At 35.9% G+C, this 17,882-nt stretch overlaps 2 protein-coding genes across 4 annotated transcripts; both read left to right on the top strand.

The window, feature by feature from the left end:
• Positions 1–7,294: 7,294 nt before the first annotated feature.
• LOC130941432 (uncharacterized) lies at positions 7,295–13,048 on the top strand. Of its 2 annotated transcripts, none has more exons than XM_057869934.1 (16): positions 7,295–7,580; positions 8,103–8,698; positions 9,115–9,244; positions 9,333–9,534; positions 10,014–10,100; positions 10,189–10,248; positions 10,336–10,422; positions 10,526–10,597; positions 11,039–11,094; positions 11,406–11,491; positions 11,695–11,785; positions 11,898–12,055; positions 12,163–12,254; positions 12,356–12,436; positions 12,640–12,713; positions 12,805–13,048. In XM_057869934.1, the coding sequence occupies exons 2-16, from the start codon at positions 8,137–8,139 to the stop codon at positions 12,878–12,880; spliced, it is 1,914 nt and encodes a 637-aa protein (XP_057725917.1). In that variant the 5' UTR covers positions 7,295–7,580; positions 8,103–8,136; the 3' UTR covers positions 12,881–13,048. The 2 variants fall into 2 exon arrangements, with proteins under 2 accessions (XP_057725917.1, XP_057725918.1); XM_057869935.1 differs by having other exon boundaries at positions 7,296–7,580; positions 9,133–9,244.
• Positions 13,049–13,653: 605 nt separating this feature from the next.
• On the top strand, positions 13,654–17,233 carry LOC130941431 (uncharacterized protein At1g51745-like). 2 transcript variants are annotated; one of them, XM_057869932.1, is made up of 4 exons: positions 13,654–13,798; positions 13,938–14,236; positions 14,522–15,534; positions 15,894–17,233. In XM_057869932.1, the coding sequence occupies exons 2-4, from the start codon at positions 14,040–14,042 to the stop codon at positions 16,916–16,918; spliced, it is 2,235 nt and encodes a 744-aa protein (XP_057725915.1). In that variant the 5' UTR covers positions 13,654–13,798; positions 13,938–14,039; the 3' UTR covers positions 16,919–17,233. The 2 variants fall into 2 exon arrangements, with proteins under 2 accessions (XP_057725915.1, XP_057725916.1); XM_057869933.1 differs by having other exon boundaries at positions 13,659–13,798; positions 13,941–14,236.
• The last annotated feature ends 649 nt before the right edge of the window (positions 17,234–17,882 follow it).

Below are 17,882 nucleotides of genomic sequence, written 5' to 3' on the forward strand. Positions count from 1 at the left end.
GTTGATTGCATTTGATCTCGACTCTTAGTGTTCTGTCTCAAGGATTACTTGACACATTTACACCACAAGTATATGACTAGGAAAATAACTCTGAGGTTTTAATCATGTCTGACCTCCTTAGTCATTGATGCTCAGAGTCTTGGACCTTGTTTTTATTTTTTCTTTTGCTGTTTCTTTTGCTTCAAGGATTAAGCTTTTACTAACTTCAGAGAATTCATAATAGTTCTCCAATTTCCTGTTCCTTATACATCAACATCCTTTTATTTAAATTCAGATATGCACTGTTCATGTAATGCATTCAGAATCACAGAAAATACCACCACATTTAAGTAAATAAGACTACTCTTAGTTATGACTCAATTTCTCATGCAATATATCACTTTTTTCTTTTTCTTTTTAAATTCAAACTCAGTGAGCGGTACATGAGACACTCTTCAATTAAAAGACAAATAAATGAAATTTCAAAATAACATAATTAAACTATAATAGGACTCAGAATTACTAAAGATCATGCAGACATTCAAGTAAAATAGCAAAAATAGAAATATAACATAATAAGAACGGAAGGAAATATATAATGAAAGGAACTCAACCACCTCAGTTATCCTAGTGGCCGTCTCATTCTTCAGGCTGTGCTCCTCTGTGAAGATGATTCGTCTCCCTTTGGTATCATTAAACTAAACAGAAAAATCACAAGCGAAACGATAACACCAAAATTAAAAGTTTGCTTGTCCTCAAGTAAAGAAAAACTAAAAATAGAGAGAGACATAAAAAGACATACGGAAGAATAAAAATAAATATTATCACAAAAATATATATATATATATATATATATATATATATATATATATATATATATATATAAAGGGGCCCGGGGGCTGGGGGGACGTATATATATGTATAAATATAGAAAAAAAGGGGGGAAGGGGGGCGTATATATATGGAGTGGGAGGGGGGATTATATATATAAGGGTGTTATGGACGGAATATATAGAAAGGTTAAAAGGGAACGTGGAATCACGAAGGGGAATATATAGTGAATGAAATAGTGGGAAGTGGATCTATTTAGGTTGGGATCAATGCTATTGATTTGGTTTAGAAATCAATGATTTGGTGCGCCCAACTTGATGCGTGGAAGCAAGGCCTGCGTCCAACTTGAGTGTACTAATGCCTAACTTAAAGTCTCCCGAGTGTATCAATGACCCTGGCGTCTTACTTGATCTTTTGTGGCGCCCAACTTGCCTTAAGTTCTTACACCTTGCGCCTAACTACTCAAGTTAGGCGTAGACTAGGCAGAGAAAATCTTCCTTGCACACGTCTTGTGGCGCCTAAATTGAGAGATTTCAAGTTAGGCACCTAACTTGAGAGATTTTAAGTTAGGTGCCAACCCACTCGAGAGTAATACCTCCTTGTATGCAACATGTGGCGTTTGACTTGAGATTTTCAAGTTAGGCGTCACCCAAATTTGAATCAAAATTCTCCTAGATGTCTGAAATTCTGTATTCAAGAACCTGTTTCTTATTTAATGACTCTGCATGATCCAAACACACATAAAATAAAGGAAAAACAGTAAAAACTCAACCAAAACTAAATAAATAACAAAATCAAACCAACAAAAATCAAACTAAAGGATACGAAAACATCGGATTACTTCCCGACAAGCGCTTCTTTATCGTCACTAGCTTGACACTTGATTGTTAAATTTTCTTCCTCTTCTTCCAGTTGGTTAAAAGAAATGTCTCCAAGGGGGAGAGGTGAAAATTAGTGCCACTGATATAAATTCCTCCTAACAAGCTTTCTTTTATTGTGGTTAGCTTGATTCATCTTACTTGTTGGGGTAGAGGTTGGATTGTTTTTTGCTGACCTTCTATTTTTCATGGATATTTTCTTCTATTTCTTGGTCACAATCTCATTTTCAGTGCTTTCCTTGGTTGTCTTCACTTCTTTGATTTCAGAATTTGGGTGTTGTGTGATGGTTGGAGTGTACCCTTCATCAACAATTTCTTGAATTGGTGGTTTAATAAACTCACCATCTGTGCCACTCTTTGCTTCATTGGAGTGTAGATTCCCATAATTGTTTTCATCCCTTACAACCTCCTTTGTTTGTGCATCTTCCTCCTTTGCTTTTGCATCTTCCTCTTCTTCCATGTGTGAGGGTGGAGAGTTCTCTAATTCATTGCATTATGAACTCCTTTGATTGATTTTCTCACTTTCTTCCATGGGATCTTGCATTATATCTCTTGGGAAGGAATTTTCTTGTTCCTCTTTCTGGGGTTTGATAATCAACTCCACATATTTCTCTACATTTTTGACACTCATCCTTATATCATGTATGAATTCTTTCATGAGAAGTTCAAGAGCTGATGGTTTTTTATATGAATAAGAAGTAGATGATGGTTCTTGATAAGAGTAAAAAGAGGATGGTTCTTGGTATGAATAGGGAGATGGTGGTTCTTGATAGTTGGAACATGAAGCACTGACGTTTCTTTGGTTTTAACTTTGCCAATCAAAATTCGGGTAGTTCCTCCATCCACAATAATAAGAATCACTCCTTGGATGTGATTAGTAACCCATGTGATCTCTCTCCATTATTTTTTCTTAGCACAAAGTACCAAACAAAATTAAATGCACTATGTGGTAAATAGACAAGCAAAGAAGAAAGAACATAAAGGAAAATAAAATATAATATAAAATAAAACAAAAATAAAGAAAATAAAATAAAGAAAATAAAATAACTAATAAGAAAAAAGGAGTATAAAATTTAAACTCAGTAAGTAAAATAATTAGGAAGAATAAAACAACTAAGGGGACACAAAACTTAATTTCAGAAATTAAGAGAAAAAAATTTAATAAAATAAATCAATTTTTTTTTTAATTTAAAGAAATAAATTAAATGAAATTAAAACAAAAATGTCTAATCTAAGAAATCAAACAACCAGTAGTTGTCAATCATAGTCAATCCCCGGCAACGGTGCCAAATATTTGGTACGGAATTTATAACCGCAAACTAACTGGCAAGTGCACCGGGTCGTACCAAGTAGTACCTCAAGTGAATGAGGGTCGATCTCACGAGGATTGATGGATTAAGCAATAATGGTTAAATGATTTACTTAGTTAGACAAACAGAAAATGGTGTTTTGAGAGTTCAAAAGCATAAACAGTAAATTCAGGGAATCAGAAAAGCAAGCAGTAAACAAGTTGTCAAATATATATGGAGAAACAGTTAAGGCTTCAGAGATATCTATTTTCCGGATTGACTTTTCTTACTAACTATTTTAATCATGCAAGATTTAATTCATGGCAAACTATATGTGACTAAACCCTAATTCCTTAGACCTTTTTAGTCTCCTCTAAAATTCATCAACTGCCAATTCTTTGGTCACTTAATTCCAATTAGAGGGTGAAGTTCAATTCTAGTTTATATGCCACAAAAGTCCTAATTACCCAAATATAAGAGGATTATATGTCACGTATCCCGTTAAGTCCAGATAATTAGAAGTTTAGGAGAAATTATTTTCAAGTTGTTGTTCAAGTAAAGAGCTTTTCCAAGTTATACGAGAACTCAATTAGAACAAGGGTCATACTTCCGTTCCACCCAAATTCATAAAATAAAGAACGAAAATAATTCTTGAAATATAAATTAGTACATGAATTAAAATAGAAAAATAATAGTATCAATCGATACAATAGATAGAGCTCCTAACCTTAACAGTGGAAGTTTAGTTACTCATGGTTCAGAGAGAAAACTAGGATTTGTAAAAATTGTAAATTGCAGAATGAGGTAAAAGAGAAGAGAAGAGCGAAGGATGATTCTTTTCCCTTTTATATCTAAATTATAATTTCTAAAACTAAATAATATATCTTCCTATTTTTAAATAAAATAAAGTTTAAATCAGAATTAATAGGAGATTGCGTGCTGACTTCTTGGAGAGTTGGGGACCACTTGACTCCTTAATAATCCACGCCTAACTTGAGAATGGGTTGTGCCTTACTTGAAGTGGGAAGCGTGTCTTGGTGTGGAATGTTGAGTGCTACGCCTTACTTGAAAATAGGTTGTGCCTAACTTGAGATGCAGCCTACTCCTTGTGCGTGCTTATTGATGTCTTGCGCCTAATTTGAGAAATCTCAAGTTAGGTGCAGCCTTGGCAGAACTGGTAGAAGAGAAGTATGGACTATTATACATCGTTGGAAAGCTAAACTTTTGTAGCTCGAGTTATTTAGGTTTGAGTGCAGAGAGGTTAGGGTTGACAACATCATTCGCCTTCTTCTCTTTTTCTGCGGAAACTCCATCAAATCCAGTCGAATGCTACCTAAAATAAATAGAATTGCACACGATTCAAAGTAGCATCCATAGTGGCTAAAAGATAATTAATTCTTGATTAAACTCGACAAATTGAATGCAAATTCACTAGGAAAAGATAAGAAAGATGCTCACGCATCAATGGGCCTGAAGCAGGGGTTGGTGTGGAGGCTAGACATGGACTGGCTGAAAATACAATGGCATCAAATTTTGATATTGTTGGGAATGAGTTAGACTTAAATTATGACAAGCCTTATGAATATGAGAGTGAAGTATTTAACAGCCCAGTGTCTAATGATAATGAAAATAGGACTGCATTTGATGCTTTCAATGAGGAGACAGAGTATGGAAAAGTTGAATTTAAGGTGGGACAAACATTCATCACAATGAAAAATTTTAAGAATGCACTAAAGGACTACTTTGTGTATGAAGGGAAGGATGTGATGTATCTAAAGAATGAAAAGAAGAGGGTGATGGCTGCATGTGCAGGAGAGAACTGTTCTTGGTTGATTCTGACCTCTTGGAACAGTGCTGTGGGTGTTATTAGGTGAAGACATTAGTTAATGAGCATAACTATACTAGAGATTTTGGGAGTAATCTAGCTAACAGAGAATAGGTGACATCAAAGTTGGTGAAGAGGCTACTAACTCAGCCTGAGTTAAAGCCTAAACAGGCCAATGAGTATATGATTGAGAATTGAGTTGTCCTAAATAATAACTTCTTTACTCTGTGTTTTGAGAATTGAGGTGCAATGGCTGTGTTAAGTACTTATTAGATTTAGATGAGGTCTGAGCTGTGGCTTTTTATTCGTGTCAATCATTAGGTTCAAAAATGTCATGAAAAAACCACTGACCTCGATGCAAATGCCACAACAGTAGTGCCACCCTCAGATTCTGTGGTGAGTTTATGGTTTAGGTTTATATGTTACACTAATTTTGCTGCTTGTTTTCTATAATATATTATTTTTTGTCATAGAGCAAAGCGAGAAAAACTAAGAAAAAACTACCCAAAAAGCCAATCAGAACTGGCGCATCGACCCAAAATCAGAGAGAAGAAATTTCAGTTTCACAATCTGCACCACCAGCTGAGAAGGTCATTTTTTTCTATTTTTTAAAAAAACAAAAATTACAAGAAATCATTACATCTCAATCCCTTAAAGTTTTCATTCATATAACTGTTAAACCTATTTTGTTGCAGGCTGTAGGAGAAAACTCCAATGACAACCCTACACCATTTGGGAAGAAGCACAAGATTATTAGGCCACCAGCTCCATGTTTCGTGCCTCCACCCATACCAGCACCGGGGCGGACCTTATGGTTCAAATTTCAACCTTCCCAAGTACCAAACCTAATGCCTCACACCTCACAGCTTCAATCAAATGACTCAGTACCTGGGAAGACTACTCCAAGAACCACTCATGATACAATTTTTGAAAAAAATTTTAAATAGTCATAATAATAATTCATCTTCATATAATTTTCACAATGTTTACATATACAATTTCATCTTGCCACACAATTTTTAGATACCCTAAAATTATTCATTAAGTTGCATACATAGCTGTCCTAAATAAACAGGCAACCATAACCCCACTCAAAAATGTCAAAATACTACAACCTAATCTCAAGCATCTACTTTCACCCATTTTTTTCCTGTTCTTTCCCAATTGATTTTCTAATCCAATCAACCTAATTTCCAACTCTTCCACTTTGTCATCCACCGCATCACTTAGGCTTTCAAATCGATGCTGGTTCTGCGGCACTACCCACTTTGATATTGTCTTCGAAACATGTTTATTAAAGGAAGAAACATAATCATCTAGCCATATAAAAAATGAGCAATAAGCTTCTGCAGTCTACATTTAGACAAATTCAAAAAGATTAAAACCATGAACATACCTTGAAGTAAGTATAGAATCGAACACAATCAACACAAAATTGTCCATGAACATACCTTGAACTTAGGGCAATGTAAGAATAACATATTCGGATTATTTTTGGTCCCAGATATGAACAGAATAGCATCAGACCCGCAATAGCATTTTGGGGAGACCCATCTCTTCTTCCTTCTACCTACAATACTCTGATTAGAGTTCATGCTATAACTCCAACTATCGCCTCCAGCTCGCAGGTTGGAGGATGAGCAACGTTCTCCACTTTCAACCATGGTCCCTTAGGGTTTCATTATTGTTTAGAATTTGAATAGTTTGTGGAGAGATTGGGGAACCAGAAGATGAAGTAAATGTTTCCTCCTTCTTAACCTAAAAACGGCGTCGTTTTTGAATGTGACAGGGGGAGAAATCGATCCCTGTCCATTAACCCTAATCCACGCTAGAACTTAACTCTGGACTAACTGCCAGATCAGCGCCGGTAAATGCCACATCAGACTTTTCCATCAACTATGGACGGAGATACAAGGGAGTGGGCGCGATGAGTTATTTTATACACGGACAGAGACCGGTGTGAGTTACTTTTTTAGTGAAGGATTGCCTTGTCCTAATTTAAAATGGACAGAGATCGGGATGATTGTTTACTCTAAAATTTAAGGTATAGACAAAAACTTTTGTTCATTTTTAACCTTTTTTACGTACAAAATCATTTTTAAAGCAAAAATATTCTCTTTCTCTTATTTTTTTAATTTATAATTATTTTTTTATTTTATAATTTTTTTTATTACGAATAATTTGTTTGTTTTAAAGCGACTATATATCTTTATTTAAAACTAGCTAAATGAGTGTCTAATTCATAAGAGTATCTTGATCATTCCATTAAAATTAGAAGTACAAAGTTTGTTTTCATTTTCTATAATTAGATCGGAAGCTATTCTTTTCATAATCAAAAGGAGGGGAATACAGAAACATCAATTAAGAAGTGGGTAAACAAAAATATGCGATTAAAATTAATTCTTACGTATTATTAAAGTGCTTATGTCACTTAGATCAATGAGTAAGCAGGATTTCTATCCCAGTCCTTGATCACAGTGATAAACAATTAAACATCATTTCATTCCGTTAATCTTAATTAACTCTCTGATTAATTATTAAGTGAAAATTAAACTTAATCGCTTCCGTCCTTCACTCATTCACTGACCACTCTGCACTCATTCATTCACTCACACCTCCAAACTAAAGTTGGCTCCTTTTTGTTCCCATTCACTGCAACAATTTCCGCTCTGATCAACCTCTCTCTGAGTCTGAGGGCCAAGATCTCGCATCAATTTTCTCCACACTCTCAGCTGAAAACCAGCCACACCAAATTCCCTCGTAACGGCTACTGTTCAGGTTCGTCGCTTTCGTTCCAATTCCATACCTATTTGAACTTGCTCATGAAATTCAATTCTGGGTATTTGCAAAATCTGAGCTTGATGGATATTTTGGGGAGAGTTTGTTCCCGTGCTTCGTTAATTTGACATACTGAGCGCTGGAGATGGTATTCCAATTCGGGAATTAAGGTTTTTGAGTAGTGGAAACTAGCTTCTAGATGCTACTACCATGTATTTTTTTTGTTTAAGGTCTGTACTTGAGTGGGGTCCCTGTTCTTAAGTGCTGCATTGCGAAGTAATTATTGTTTTTTATGCTGAATTTCAGCTAGTGAGCTAGTAGAGTATGCACCTTTTAGTTAGAAGAGAAGTTATACAGATATTGTTTTGTGATTGTTGCTGTTTTTAAGTTTTTATATGCATGGTCTCTGATAAAGCTGAATCAGCTAAATGAACATCGAATAGAACAATTTTGAATTTTCCCTTTTTCTGTTTGTTTGCAACTAAATATTTAATTGCATATGTAATGTATGCATCTTGCCAGAACAAAAAGAACTTTAAGAGGGATGTCGTGCTGAATGTTGCTGCCCGGCAGTGGATTCGGTATGAATTCAGCAATGGACGATATTAATTTGATTCAGCAAGCTCAGAGGCATCACTTGGTTGTAAGGGAGATTGGTGAAGAGATTGATCTAGAAATTGGACCTGGAGACGATGATCCTTCATTTGGTAACACTACTCTAATTGGTGGCCCGCCACGGGAATCTTCCACTGAAGAGCAGGGTGAGACCAAGCAGATGGAGATGGTTTCTCCGCTCCCTGGTGATGCTCAAGATATGTCGAAGACCCAACCTGGAAAGAGGAAGAAGAAAGTTGTTAAAAGATGGAGAGAGGAATGGGCAGACACCTACAAATGGGCTTATGTTGATATGAAAGATGGTACGGCTAGGATTTTTTGCTCTGTCTGCAGGGAGTATGGCAGGAAGCATAGAAGAAACCCTTATGGGAATGAGGGCAGTCGTAATATGCAGATGAGTGCTCTAGAGGAACACAATAATAGTTTGCTTCACAAGGAGGCTCTTCGTCTTCAAATGGCCTCTAAGGAGAAAATTACCACTGACAAGCCTATTTATGTAAAAGGTTGGCCATCTCACATGCTATTATAATCACTGGCTGTACAACCATTTTTTCTTGTTTGACGTTCCTTAAATTCATTTTCCTTTCGTGAATGATGCAAACTTCCCACTTTGCATAATACATTGTAATATGTCTTATGTCGTGTCTTAAGACGTCAGTGATAGACTAAATTAGATTAATTTTTTGTTAGTTTATTATTCTTTTTTTTTGTAGATAATTTAGTATTTATATTTTACTGGTGTACATAATGTATTTCAAGTTACATAAGCTTTTCTTTAAGACACGTTTATGTTGGTTATGTACCTTTTATTTAATCATATAGGATTCTAAGGAATTCTCTCATTATATATATTAAAACGAAAAGCATTACTATCTTTCAGTATTATCTGACACCTCTACAAACAATTCTATAATTGAAGCTCTTATTTCGAAAACAGCTGGATCAATTCTCGAGGCTACACTAAAAAGGGATCCCCATGAGGCTGAGTTCATTCAGGCAGTTCAGGAAGCAGTTCATGCTCTAGAGCGAGTCATAGCGAAAAATTCTCAGTGAGTTTTGTGCATATGAAGTCACTATATGTTTAATGGTATACTCTGCAGATGACAAATCTAATGCTTTAGTATTTATGCATCTCAGTTATATCAGGATCATGGAGCGCTTGGTGGAACCTGAACGTATGATTGTTTTCCGAGTACCGTGGGTGGATGATAGGGGTGAAACGCATGTTAATCGGGGTTTTCGGGTACAATTCAACCAGTCAATGGGTCCATGTAGGGGTGGTATTCGTTTTCATCCATCAATGAATTTAAGCATTACCAAGTTTCTTGGTTTTTCACAGGTACGTTGATTTTGTTATTTATGATAATTTCTCCTACAGCTAATAGATCTAAATCCAGAACTTAGTCTATATTACATTCAATGCAATTTTTATTATTTATTTATTTTTGTTTAGCATATACTATCTGAATACCTGGTGCACATAAAAATTGAGAAGTTCGAAGCCTATAGTCTATTCACCAATCAGATAAAATTGAACTGGCAGAAGGAGAGAAGTTTTGACCTAGATTTTATAAACATACCTTTTTTAGCACACCCGTGTAGGCACATAAATGTGCATATATAAAATTTATATAATGAAGTACTAAATAAGCCAATATGATGGATGTTTGTGCGGTGATGTATATCTAAGGCACTATTGATTGGTTTGTTATTGAAAAATGCTGAGGTTCAATTATCAAAAGAGATCAAAGTCTAGACTCTGAGCTGCTTATCTGTTGAGCCACTTTGTAAACAACATAGCTACTCCCTTCGTTGCAGACTTTAAAGAATGCATTATCGCCTTACAAATTGGGAGGAGCAGCAGGTGGAAGTGATTTTGATCCAAAAGGAAAAAGTGATAATGAGGTGACTTTCCTACTTATTCCCCCGCCCCTTCCTTTTTTTTTTTCAACTACTTGTATAATTTCTTAGTGTAACTTAAATAAGTTGGCAGATCATGCGATTTTGTCAAAGTTTCATGAGTGAGATGTATCGGTACTTGGGTCCTGACAAGGTAATTGAAAATATATAGGATCCTTTATACTATTTAATTTTGAAGCCTCTTCTGCATCTTATTTTTGTTGTAATGGTTGCTTGCTAGGACCTTCCATCAGAGGAGATTGGCGTTGGTACTAGAGAAATGGGATATCTTTTTGGACAATATAGACGTCTGGCTGGTCATTTTCAAGTAATGTAAACATTAATCTTTGAGCCGATAGATGTTTTCCTTCATGGTCTAGAGCAAAGCTAAGTAACTTTATATGTATTTTTCATATGTGCTACTTATGCAGGGAAGTTTTACAGGACCAAGGATATTTTGGTCTGGAGCCAGTCTTCGAACTGAAGCTACTGGTTATGGCCTGGTAATATTTGCTTGACTATGTATAATATGTAACTAGCCTTACCTGTTTTTCGTACATATTATCTTGAAAAGTTATTGAAATTTCTAGATGCCCTTTCTGTAAAGGTCCCAAGCTCCTGTTCACAAGTAATACTTGTGTGTCTCGAGTGCATTGTGGATTGTGCTCACAACCAATAATATAATAGCATTTTATATAAAAGTGTGTTATTGGCCGAGTATATCCATGGGATGCATCACAAGCATCCAAGTTTTTCTCCCAGTGCATGGATTTTTCTTTTTATTAGGAACTGATTATCAGCAATTCCTGTAACTTCTATTTGCCAACTCACCATTTGGTACCATGAATTATTGCCTATTATTGACCTTGAATATTATCATAAAAGCCTTATATGGATGTATTGTTTCAAATTCTTAAATATAACAAGCTTACAACCCACTGCAGGTTTTCTTTGCACAGCTCATACTTGCTGATATGAATAAAGAACTCAAAGGATTAAGGTTGCCACTTAATTTAGATGTTTTATAAAGATTGCTGTTGTTGGCTCATGTATTATTTGTGCTACCTTCTAACAGTTATTTCTAGCTATTAAGATTCTAGTGGTGCAAAGAATGAAGACTTTGAATTAATACTCCCTTTTATATTATAAACTAGAATGTTCCCATTTGCATGTATATCAATTTCATTTACTAATTGTTTGTCTGCTATTTCAACCAATTATATACTAGTAAATTTTTCGCTAATTAGATTCATTTTACATGTTCATGATTCTTGAATTCGGAGATACTATTCTTTCTTCTATTTTTGTTAGATGTGTTGTGAGTGGTTCTGGAAAGATTGCAATGCACGTTTTGGAGAAACTGATTGCTTATGGTGCCCTTCCTATCACAGTCTCAGGTAATTTTGATTTGCTATGAGTTACAAATATAGGAATCCTACAGCATGATGTTATTGTGCATTTTTCATGTCAGGTTTCATCTTTCATATTCATCATGAGATTAAGATTAGAAGTACTCACATCAAAATTGTTGGGATTGATTTCCCTTATGTTGCCTGATCTTTTGATCCCATATGCAATGTTTCTAAAAAATCATTTTCAGATTCAAGGGGATATTTGGTTGATGAAGAAGGATTTGACTACATGAAAATAGCATTATTGAGAGACATCAAAGCTCAACAAAGAAGTTTGAGGTTTGTCTCCTGTCATTTATGTTGTATTTTCTGTTAAAAAAAAAAATTTCCCCCGCATAGGCATATATAATATTGGGTGCTTGCTCATAAGTCATAACATTGGCTTATGTAGAGACTATTCAAAGACCTATGCTCGGTCCAAATATTATGACGAAGCAAAACCCTGGAATGAAAGGTGTGATGTTGCGTTTGCTTGTGCTTCGCAGAATGAAATTGAACAATCTGATGCCATTAATTTGGTTAATGCAGGTTGTCGTCTACTAGTAGAAGGTATTTTTTTTTTCTTTAAGGGTGCAAAATATGTCTTTGCTCTTTGGGTATATATTTTGTCTCTCATAAATACTAATGGTGACTTCCATATATTATTTGAATGCTAGGTTCCAACATGCCCTGTACTCCTGAGGCAGCTGACTTCCTAAAGAAAGCTAGTGTTCTCATTGCTCCTGCAATGGCTGCTGGCACTGGAGGGGTATGATGTTTGCTATATTCAGAGTGCTATGTTTTGCTCATATTATTGTAGATTCTAGATTGGCATGTTGACATGTTGATGACCTCTCTCCTTGCTTACAGGTTGTGGCTGGAGAGCTTGAACTGAATCATGAATGCAGTTTGATGCACTGGTCGCCAGAGGATTTCGAATCTAAATTGCAGGTATTCTAAATATTTCCCTTTGCTGAAAATATATTACCTATACAAATCACTCATCGTTTATTTCGTTATGTCGAGAATTTATGCTAGATGAAATTTTGACAATTGTGGAAATTGTGAACTAGTTTTACTTTTTATTTCATACTTTGGTAAGCACTAGTTGCATAATGATTTATGATAACTTTCTTTTTGTGTGGATTTGATAGGAAGCAATGAAGCAGACTTATCAGAGGTCCATGAAAGCAGCAGCTGATTTTGGTTATCAAAAAGAAAATCCAGAGTAAGTGGTTTCTCCAGAAATGCCTTCCTTTTCAGAATTGATTAGCATAGAAACCTCTATGAAGATCTGTATGAATGGTTTTGTTTGTCAGGGCTTTGGTACATGGAGCAGTCATCTCATCCTTTCTGACCATTGCTCAAGCTATGACTGATCAAGGTTGTGTATAGAAGAAACAATTGAATGCCACCGCCATGAAGCTTCAGCACAGCAAGTGAAGTAACCAATTTGCAGGCTGATGAGAGAGCATGTTGTCTTGTAAAATATTTAATGTAACAATTCACAAGTTTTTCAAGATAAAAATTATTTAATTAATTGGTGTAGGCTAATTCAATCCAGCTACATGTTTGTTTTTAACTCATAACAGTAAACAAGTATTTGGGTGTTGAAATTAGGACTAAAAAGATGAATTAAAACCACTCTACAAAACGACATTCATAATGCGTTTTATTAATTTCATTCTTGTTGATTTAAATAATTGTAAAACCACTGTATAAAATCACTATAGATAACGAAATACATTTGTAATTCTGTTTCGTTTCATACTATGTATTGACTGAAGAATATATGACCACTATCTATTATTATGGAAGATTTAATTGATATTTTCTTTTTCCTTCAAAATTAATTAGTTTGAGGTTAATTTTCGAGGATCTAATTGTCACTTTATTTATTAGTTTAAATTAAATAGTATTTAATTCTAAATTATAATTTAGTATATTTTAAATAATATTAAATAATTAATTATTAATTATATATAATGTAATCAAAACAAAAAATATAATTTTGTTTGGGCTTAGATCGGATTGGCCCACATGATTTTGGCCCAGATCAAGACGAGCCCGTCCAATTTTTGTGTCCAAAAAACTTGGTTTTGGAAAATAATATTGTTTTTAAGTTTTTGTTTTTGAAATTATTAATTTTCGTTTTTGTTTATGTAAGTGAAAAAAACCGAGTGTGACTCTGTTTCTGCAAAGTTCACAACTTCACATCACTAACACTGCCACCATCCGTGTCCAAAAAAAAAAGACACTGCCACCATATTTCGGTTTCGGTCGCCCCTTTCTTCCTCCTAGATCTTCCTCCCGGTGAGTCCTCCAACTTTTCTTTCTGCATGTTCTGCTTCTCTTGTTCTTCCTCCATGGTTGTATTTTTTTTTTCCAGCTCCTTTTTATTCCAAGCAGACCCCTCTGATTTTTATTCTTATTTATGTTTCTTTGTTCTCAGTAGGCTTAGAAGGTGGCGCAACTAATTTCAATTATTAAAAAAAAAAAATTGGAGCTTTATAATTGGGGATTGGAAAGTTTATGACTTTGTTTTGAGGTGGGAATGGGAAGCTTCTCAGCAGGGGAGGCCAATACGAACGGAATCGATGCGTCGGAGGGTGCGTTGGTGTGGGTCCGGCGCCGGAACGGGTCGTGGTGGCCCGGCCGGATAATGGGTCTCCATGAATTATCTCAGAGTTGCTTGGTTTCTCCCAGATCAGGTACTCCAGTTAAGCTCTTGGGTCGTCAAGACGCAAGCGTGTGAGTTTCTTCTTCATCCTTCTAAGTTCTGTATTCCTCTTTTCTTTTCTATTTGTTTTCTTCACTAAATCAGCTTCCTTTTGGTACTACTCTGTTGTATTCCTCTGCCCTTGTTTGATGTTTTTCGATTGGAAATTTGGAATTTTGCTAGCAGGGAAGTATGTGACTGAAACCTGAACTAGATGTAGGAATGATGTAAATTTCATTGGCTTTTCAAGAAATGTTGCTTGTCTTCCTTAAATTTGTATATTGTTCGAGTTGTGATTTTTTTTTTCTCTGATTTAGGGACTGGTATAACCTTGAGAAGTCGAAGCGGGTGAAGGCATTTCGTTGTGGAGAGTATGATGAGTGCATCGAGAAGGCGAAGGCATCTGCTGCTAATTCGAATAAGAAGGCGGTGAAGTATGCTCGCAGGGAGGATGCTATTATTCATGCTCTTGAGCTAGAAAGTGCTCGTGTTGGCAAGGAGCCGTTAGTTTTCTGCTCTAGAACTGGTAAGTTTGTCAATGAAAATGGGGTGTCAGGTGGAGATTCGCTAGTCGTGTCTCATTCTGCTGATGGCAATGAGGATATATCTGACGATGATGACAATTCTAATTCGGCTCCAGAGTTGTCTCAATCTGGCATATCTTTTGAAGAGCCAAACCAAAATGATTCTACCAAGATGCAGTCTATGCCAGGCCGGAGACGAAGAACTCCTAATGACTCAGAAGATGATGGAATGGAAGGAGTCAAGCGAATGAGAGGTCTTGAGGACTTGGGCGTTGGTGTTGTGTCAAAGAGAAAGGTTCCCAGTACAAGTATGCCTGAGATGCTTCAGCAAGATAGTACAGCACACAATAGTTCAAACACAGGGAGCTACCTGGTAAATGGGACTATTTTTAATGGTGTTAAGGGTCAATATTCATCGTTGAAGCGAAAGAGATCACAGGTAACAAATGCTCAAGAGTCATTGAAAAGGAAAAATCGACGCCGGCAGCTGACAAAAGTTTTGGAGAGTACAGCCATGGTGTCAGTTCCGGTAACTTGTGATCAGCTTCCTACTTCAAGCAGTTCTCTGATTTGTACGGTGACTGATGGCAAGAATTCAAGATTAGATTCCAATGACTTAAAGAAAAGCTCTCTACAGGCTATTAATAATTCCAATAGTAATGAGGCTGCTTGTGAGAATGGTTCTTCATTAAATATTCATGACCAAGGTCTTGAAGCTTCTGAAATCAGTGATATGGTGAAGAAGGAGGCTCCTGGCACATCTCATAAATTCATTAGGGATGTAGGGAATGAGAAACACACTGCAGGTATTTAATTTCGGTAGCCATTTCTCTATCTGCAGCGTGAAATGTTTACAAATTTCATCTTAATACTGTGTTTTTCAAATGGTTCAGGGTTTTTGTTTTTTATGATGAATTGAGTCTTTGGATTGTGTGTTAAAGAAATATTAATAATGTTTTTTCAACTGCCTCAGTTGTAATTTGTAGATTTGTTGTGTTTTACCGTCTTTAAATCTTTTTTTCTTTTCCCATTTTAACTATTACAACGGCTTTGGTTATAGTTCAGTCATATTTCGTATTTGCTTATACTTTTGTTTGGTATGTTCTGTGGTTTCAAATGCCTTGGACTGAATATCTGCTTGCACTGATATAGTTTCTTCTTCCAGATTTGTCACCCGCACTTGTTTCTTGTTCATCTGGAAAGCCTCAAGATGGTATGTTGGCACAACAATCCTTTCAAGTATGTCAATCTGAAGCTCCATCACTGAGAAATTGCAGTCATAGAATAGAGAAAGGTAGTTCAAAGTGGCAGTCAAAAGGAAAGAGGAATTTAAGAAATAAAAGTAAAAATAGAAAAGGAGTTCCAAGAAAACATGTTAACATGGATAATGAAGCAAGTATCTCAGGTATGCCAAACTCTGATGGAGTCTCTCAGGGTGCTGGTCCGAAAGTTGAAGCGAGTATCTTAGGTGGTACTAGTGCTTCATGTAATTTGACCACTCAAAGATGTAAACAAGTTGCAGAAGGCGAAGTAGATGAATTTCAGGACTTGGGAAAGCATAATATGGGGGCAACAGAGATGAAAGTATTGCCTGATGGATCGCTCACGCCTCAGAGATCACTTCCTCGTCGCCAGTGCCGTTTTACTTTAAACTCCAAATATCAAACAGCAGATTTTCCCGGAAGGGATCATTCTTCTGATGCTTCATTATTTGATGTTAAGCTAGAAGTTAAATCCAGCTACCGGCCACAGCATGTCCCTTTGATTTCTCTTGCAAGTAAACTAAATGGCAAAGCATTCATAGGACATCCTCTGACAGTTGAGGTTTTGGACAATGGTCATTGCGATACACTGTTGAGTGGCATCCGACACGACCCAGAGGATCGTGACGGTTATTGTATGGTCAGGCCAAACTCCACGACCAAAAGAAGACCTTCCAAGAATTTGTCCAGATATAGAAAACCTTCCAAAACGAAGAAACCTAGTCTGTTAAATAAAAAGATCCGGAGACTGTCGTCACTTACTGGCCACCGGCAATCCGAAGGACAGCGAAAACCAATGGCAGATAAGGCCAAGGGTCCTGTCATATCATGTATTCCTCTTAAGGTAGTATTCAGTCGGATAAATGAAGCAGTGAGTAGTCAGGCACGGTCTGCGCACCATGGTGCATTACCACCATCCGACCCTTGAGTTTGGTTATTGGAAAGGAGCCGTTTCTCTGGTGGATTTTTTTCTTTTTCTTATTGAATTATGCAGACCATAATATGATGACTATATCTATATGTAGCAGGTTGCAATACCAGATATTCTACCATGCAGGTGGAATAATTTGTAGGATGTGCAAATGGTAGGGTATAGGAGCTTAATCATGTTGATTGTTGAGGCTTCTTCCCTTTGCTCTGTAAACTTTATGCGCGGACTGTATGCTTAATCCGGTTTGTTGTGTTGTTTTATATGGTAACAAAAACCAATTTATAAGAGCTGGAGTAGTTATATTCTTTACAATTTTTGTTTGCATTAAGGTATTTCTTAGTGAGCAAAATACTTGTCATACTATTCTACACTTTGCTTAACTATACATTAATCATGCATGGAGCCATCCCCGAACAATAAACAATGTAATAACAATGAGAGGTAGCACCAAGAGCAGTTGCCTACTTTACTTAGCACTGTCAAATATTCCACCAAAATTCAAGTATGAATAAAAGTCTTAACATATTGTTCAGCTCATAACACATTCTTTCTGACACAATGAATGATTAAAATCCAAAGTTGATATTGATAGATACGTTGAATTGAATCGGGTGTACAATCTTGAATCAGCCCTAACAAATCATTGTTGGTTCATGTGTTTTTATCTGGACCTTTTTCCATCCCTTAGTATTGCATAATTGTATGAAAAAAAATAGATACTTAGTAGAGGGTTTGTTTACAATAACCTTTGTTCATTAACATTAGTTACTCTTTCAAATCAGTAGTTTAGGTAAAATTTCAGATGTATCCCCCTTACCTTTTTTTGGTTTAAAAAAAAAATTCACACTCGCATACAAATTGAAGAATACAGCGTACAAAGGCACGCTTTATATTTTTTCCAAAAAAAAAAAAAAGAAGCGAGACCCATCATTTTCTCTCTCTCTTCGTACATCTCTACATG

This window comes from Arachis stenosperma, chromosome 7 (genome assembly GCF_014773155.1).
Source record: "Arachis stenosperma cultivar V10309 chromosome 7, arast.V10309.gnm1.PFL2, whole genome shotgun sequence".
Lineage (NCBI taxonomy): Eukaryota > Viridiplantae > Streptophyta > Magnoliopsida > Fabales > Fabaceae > Arachis > Arachis stenosperma.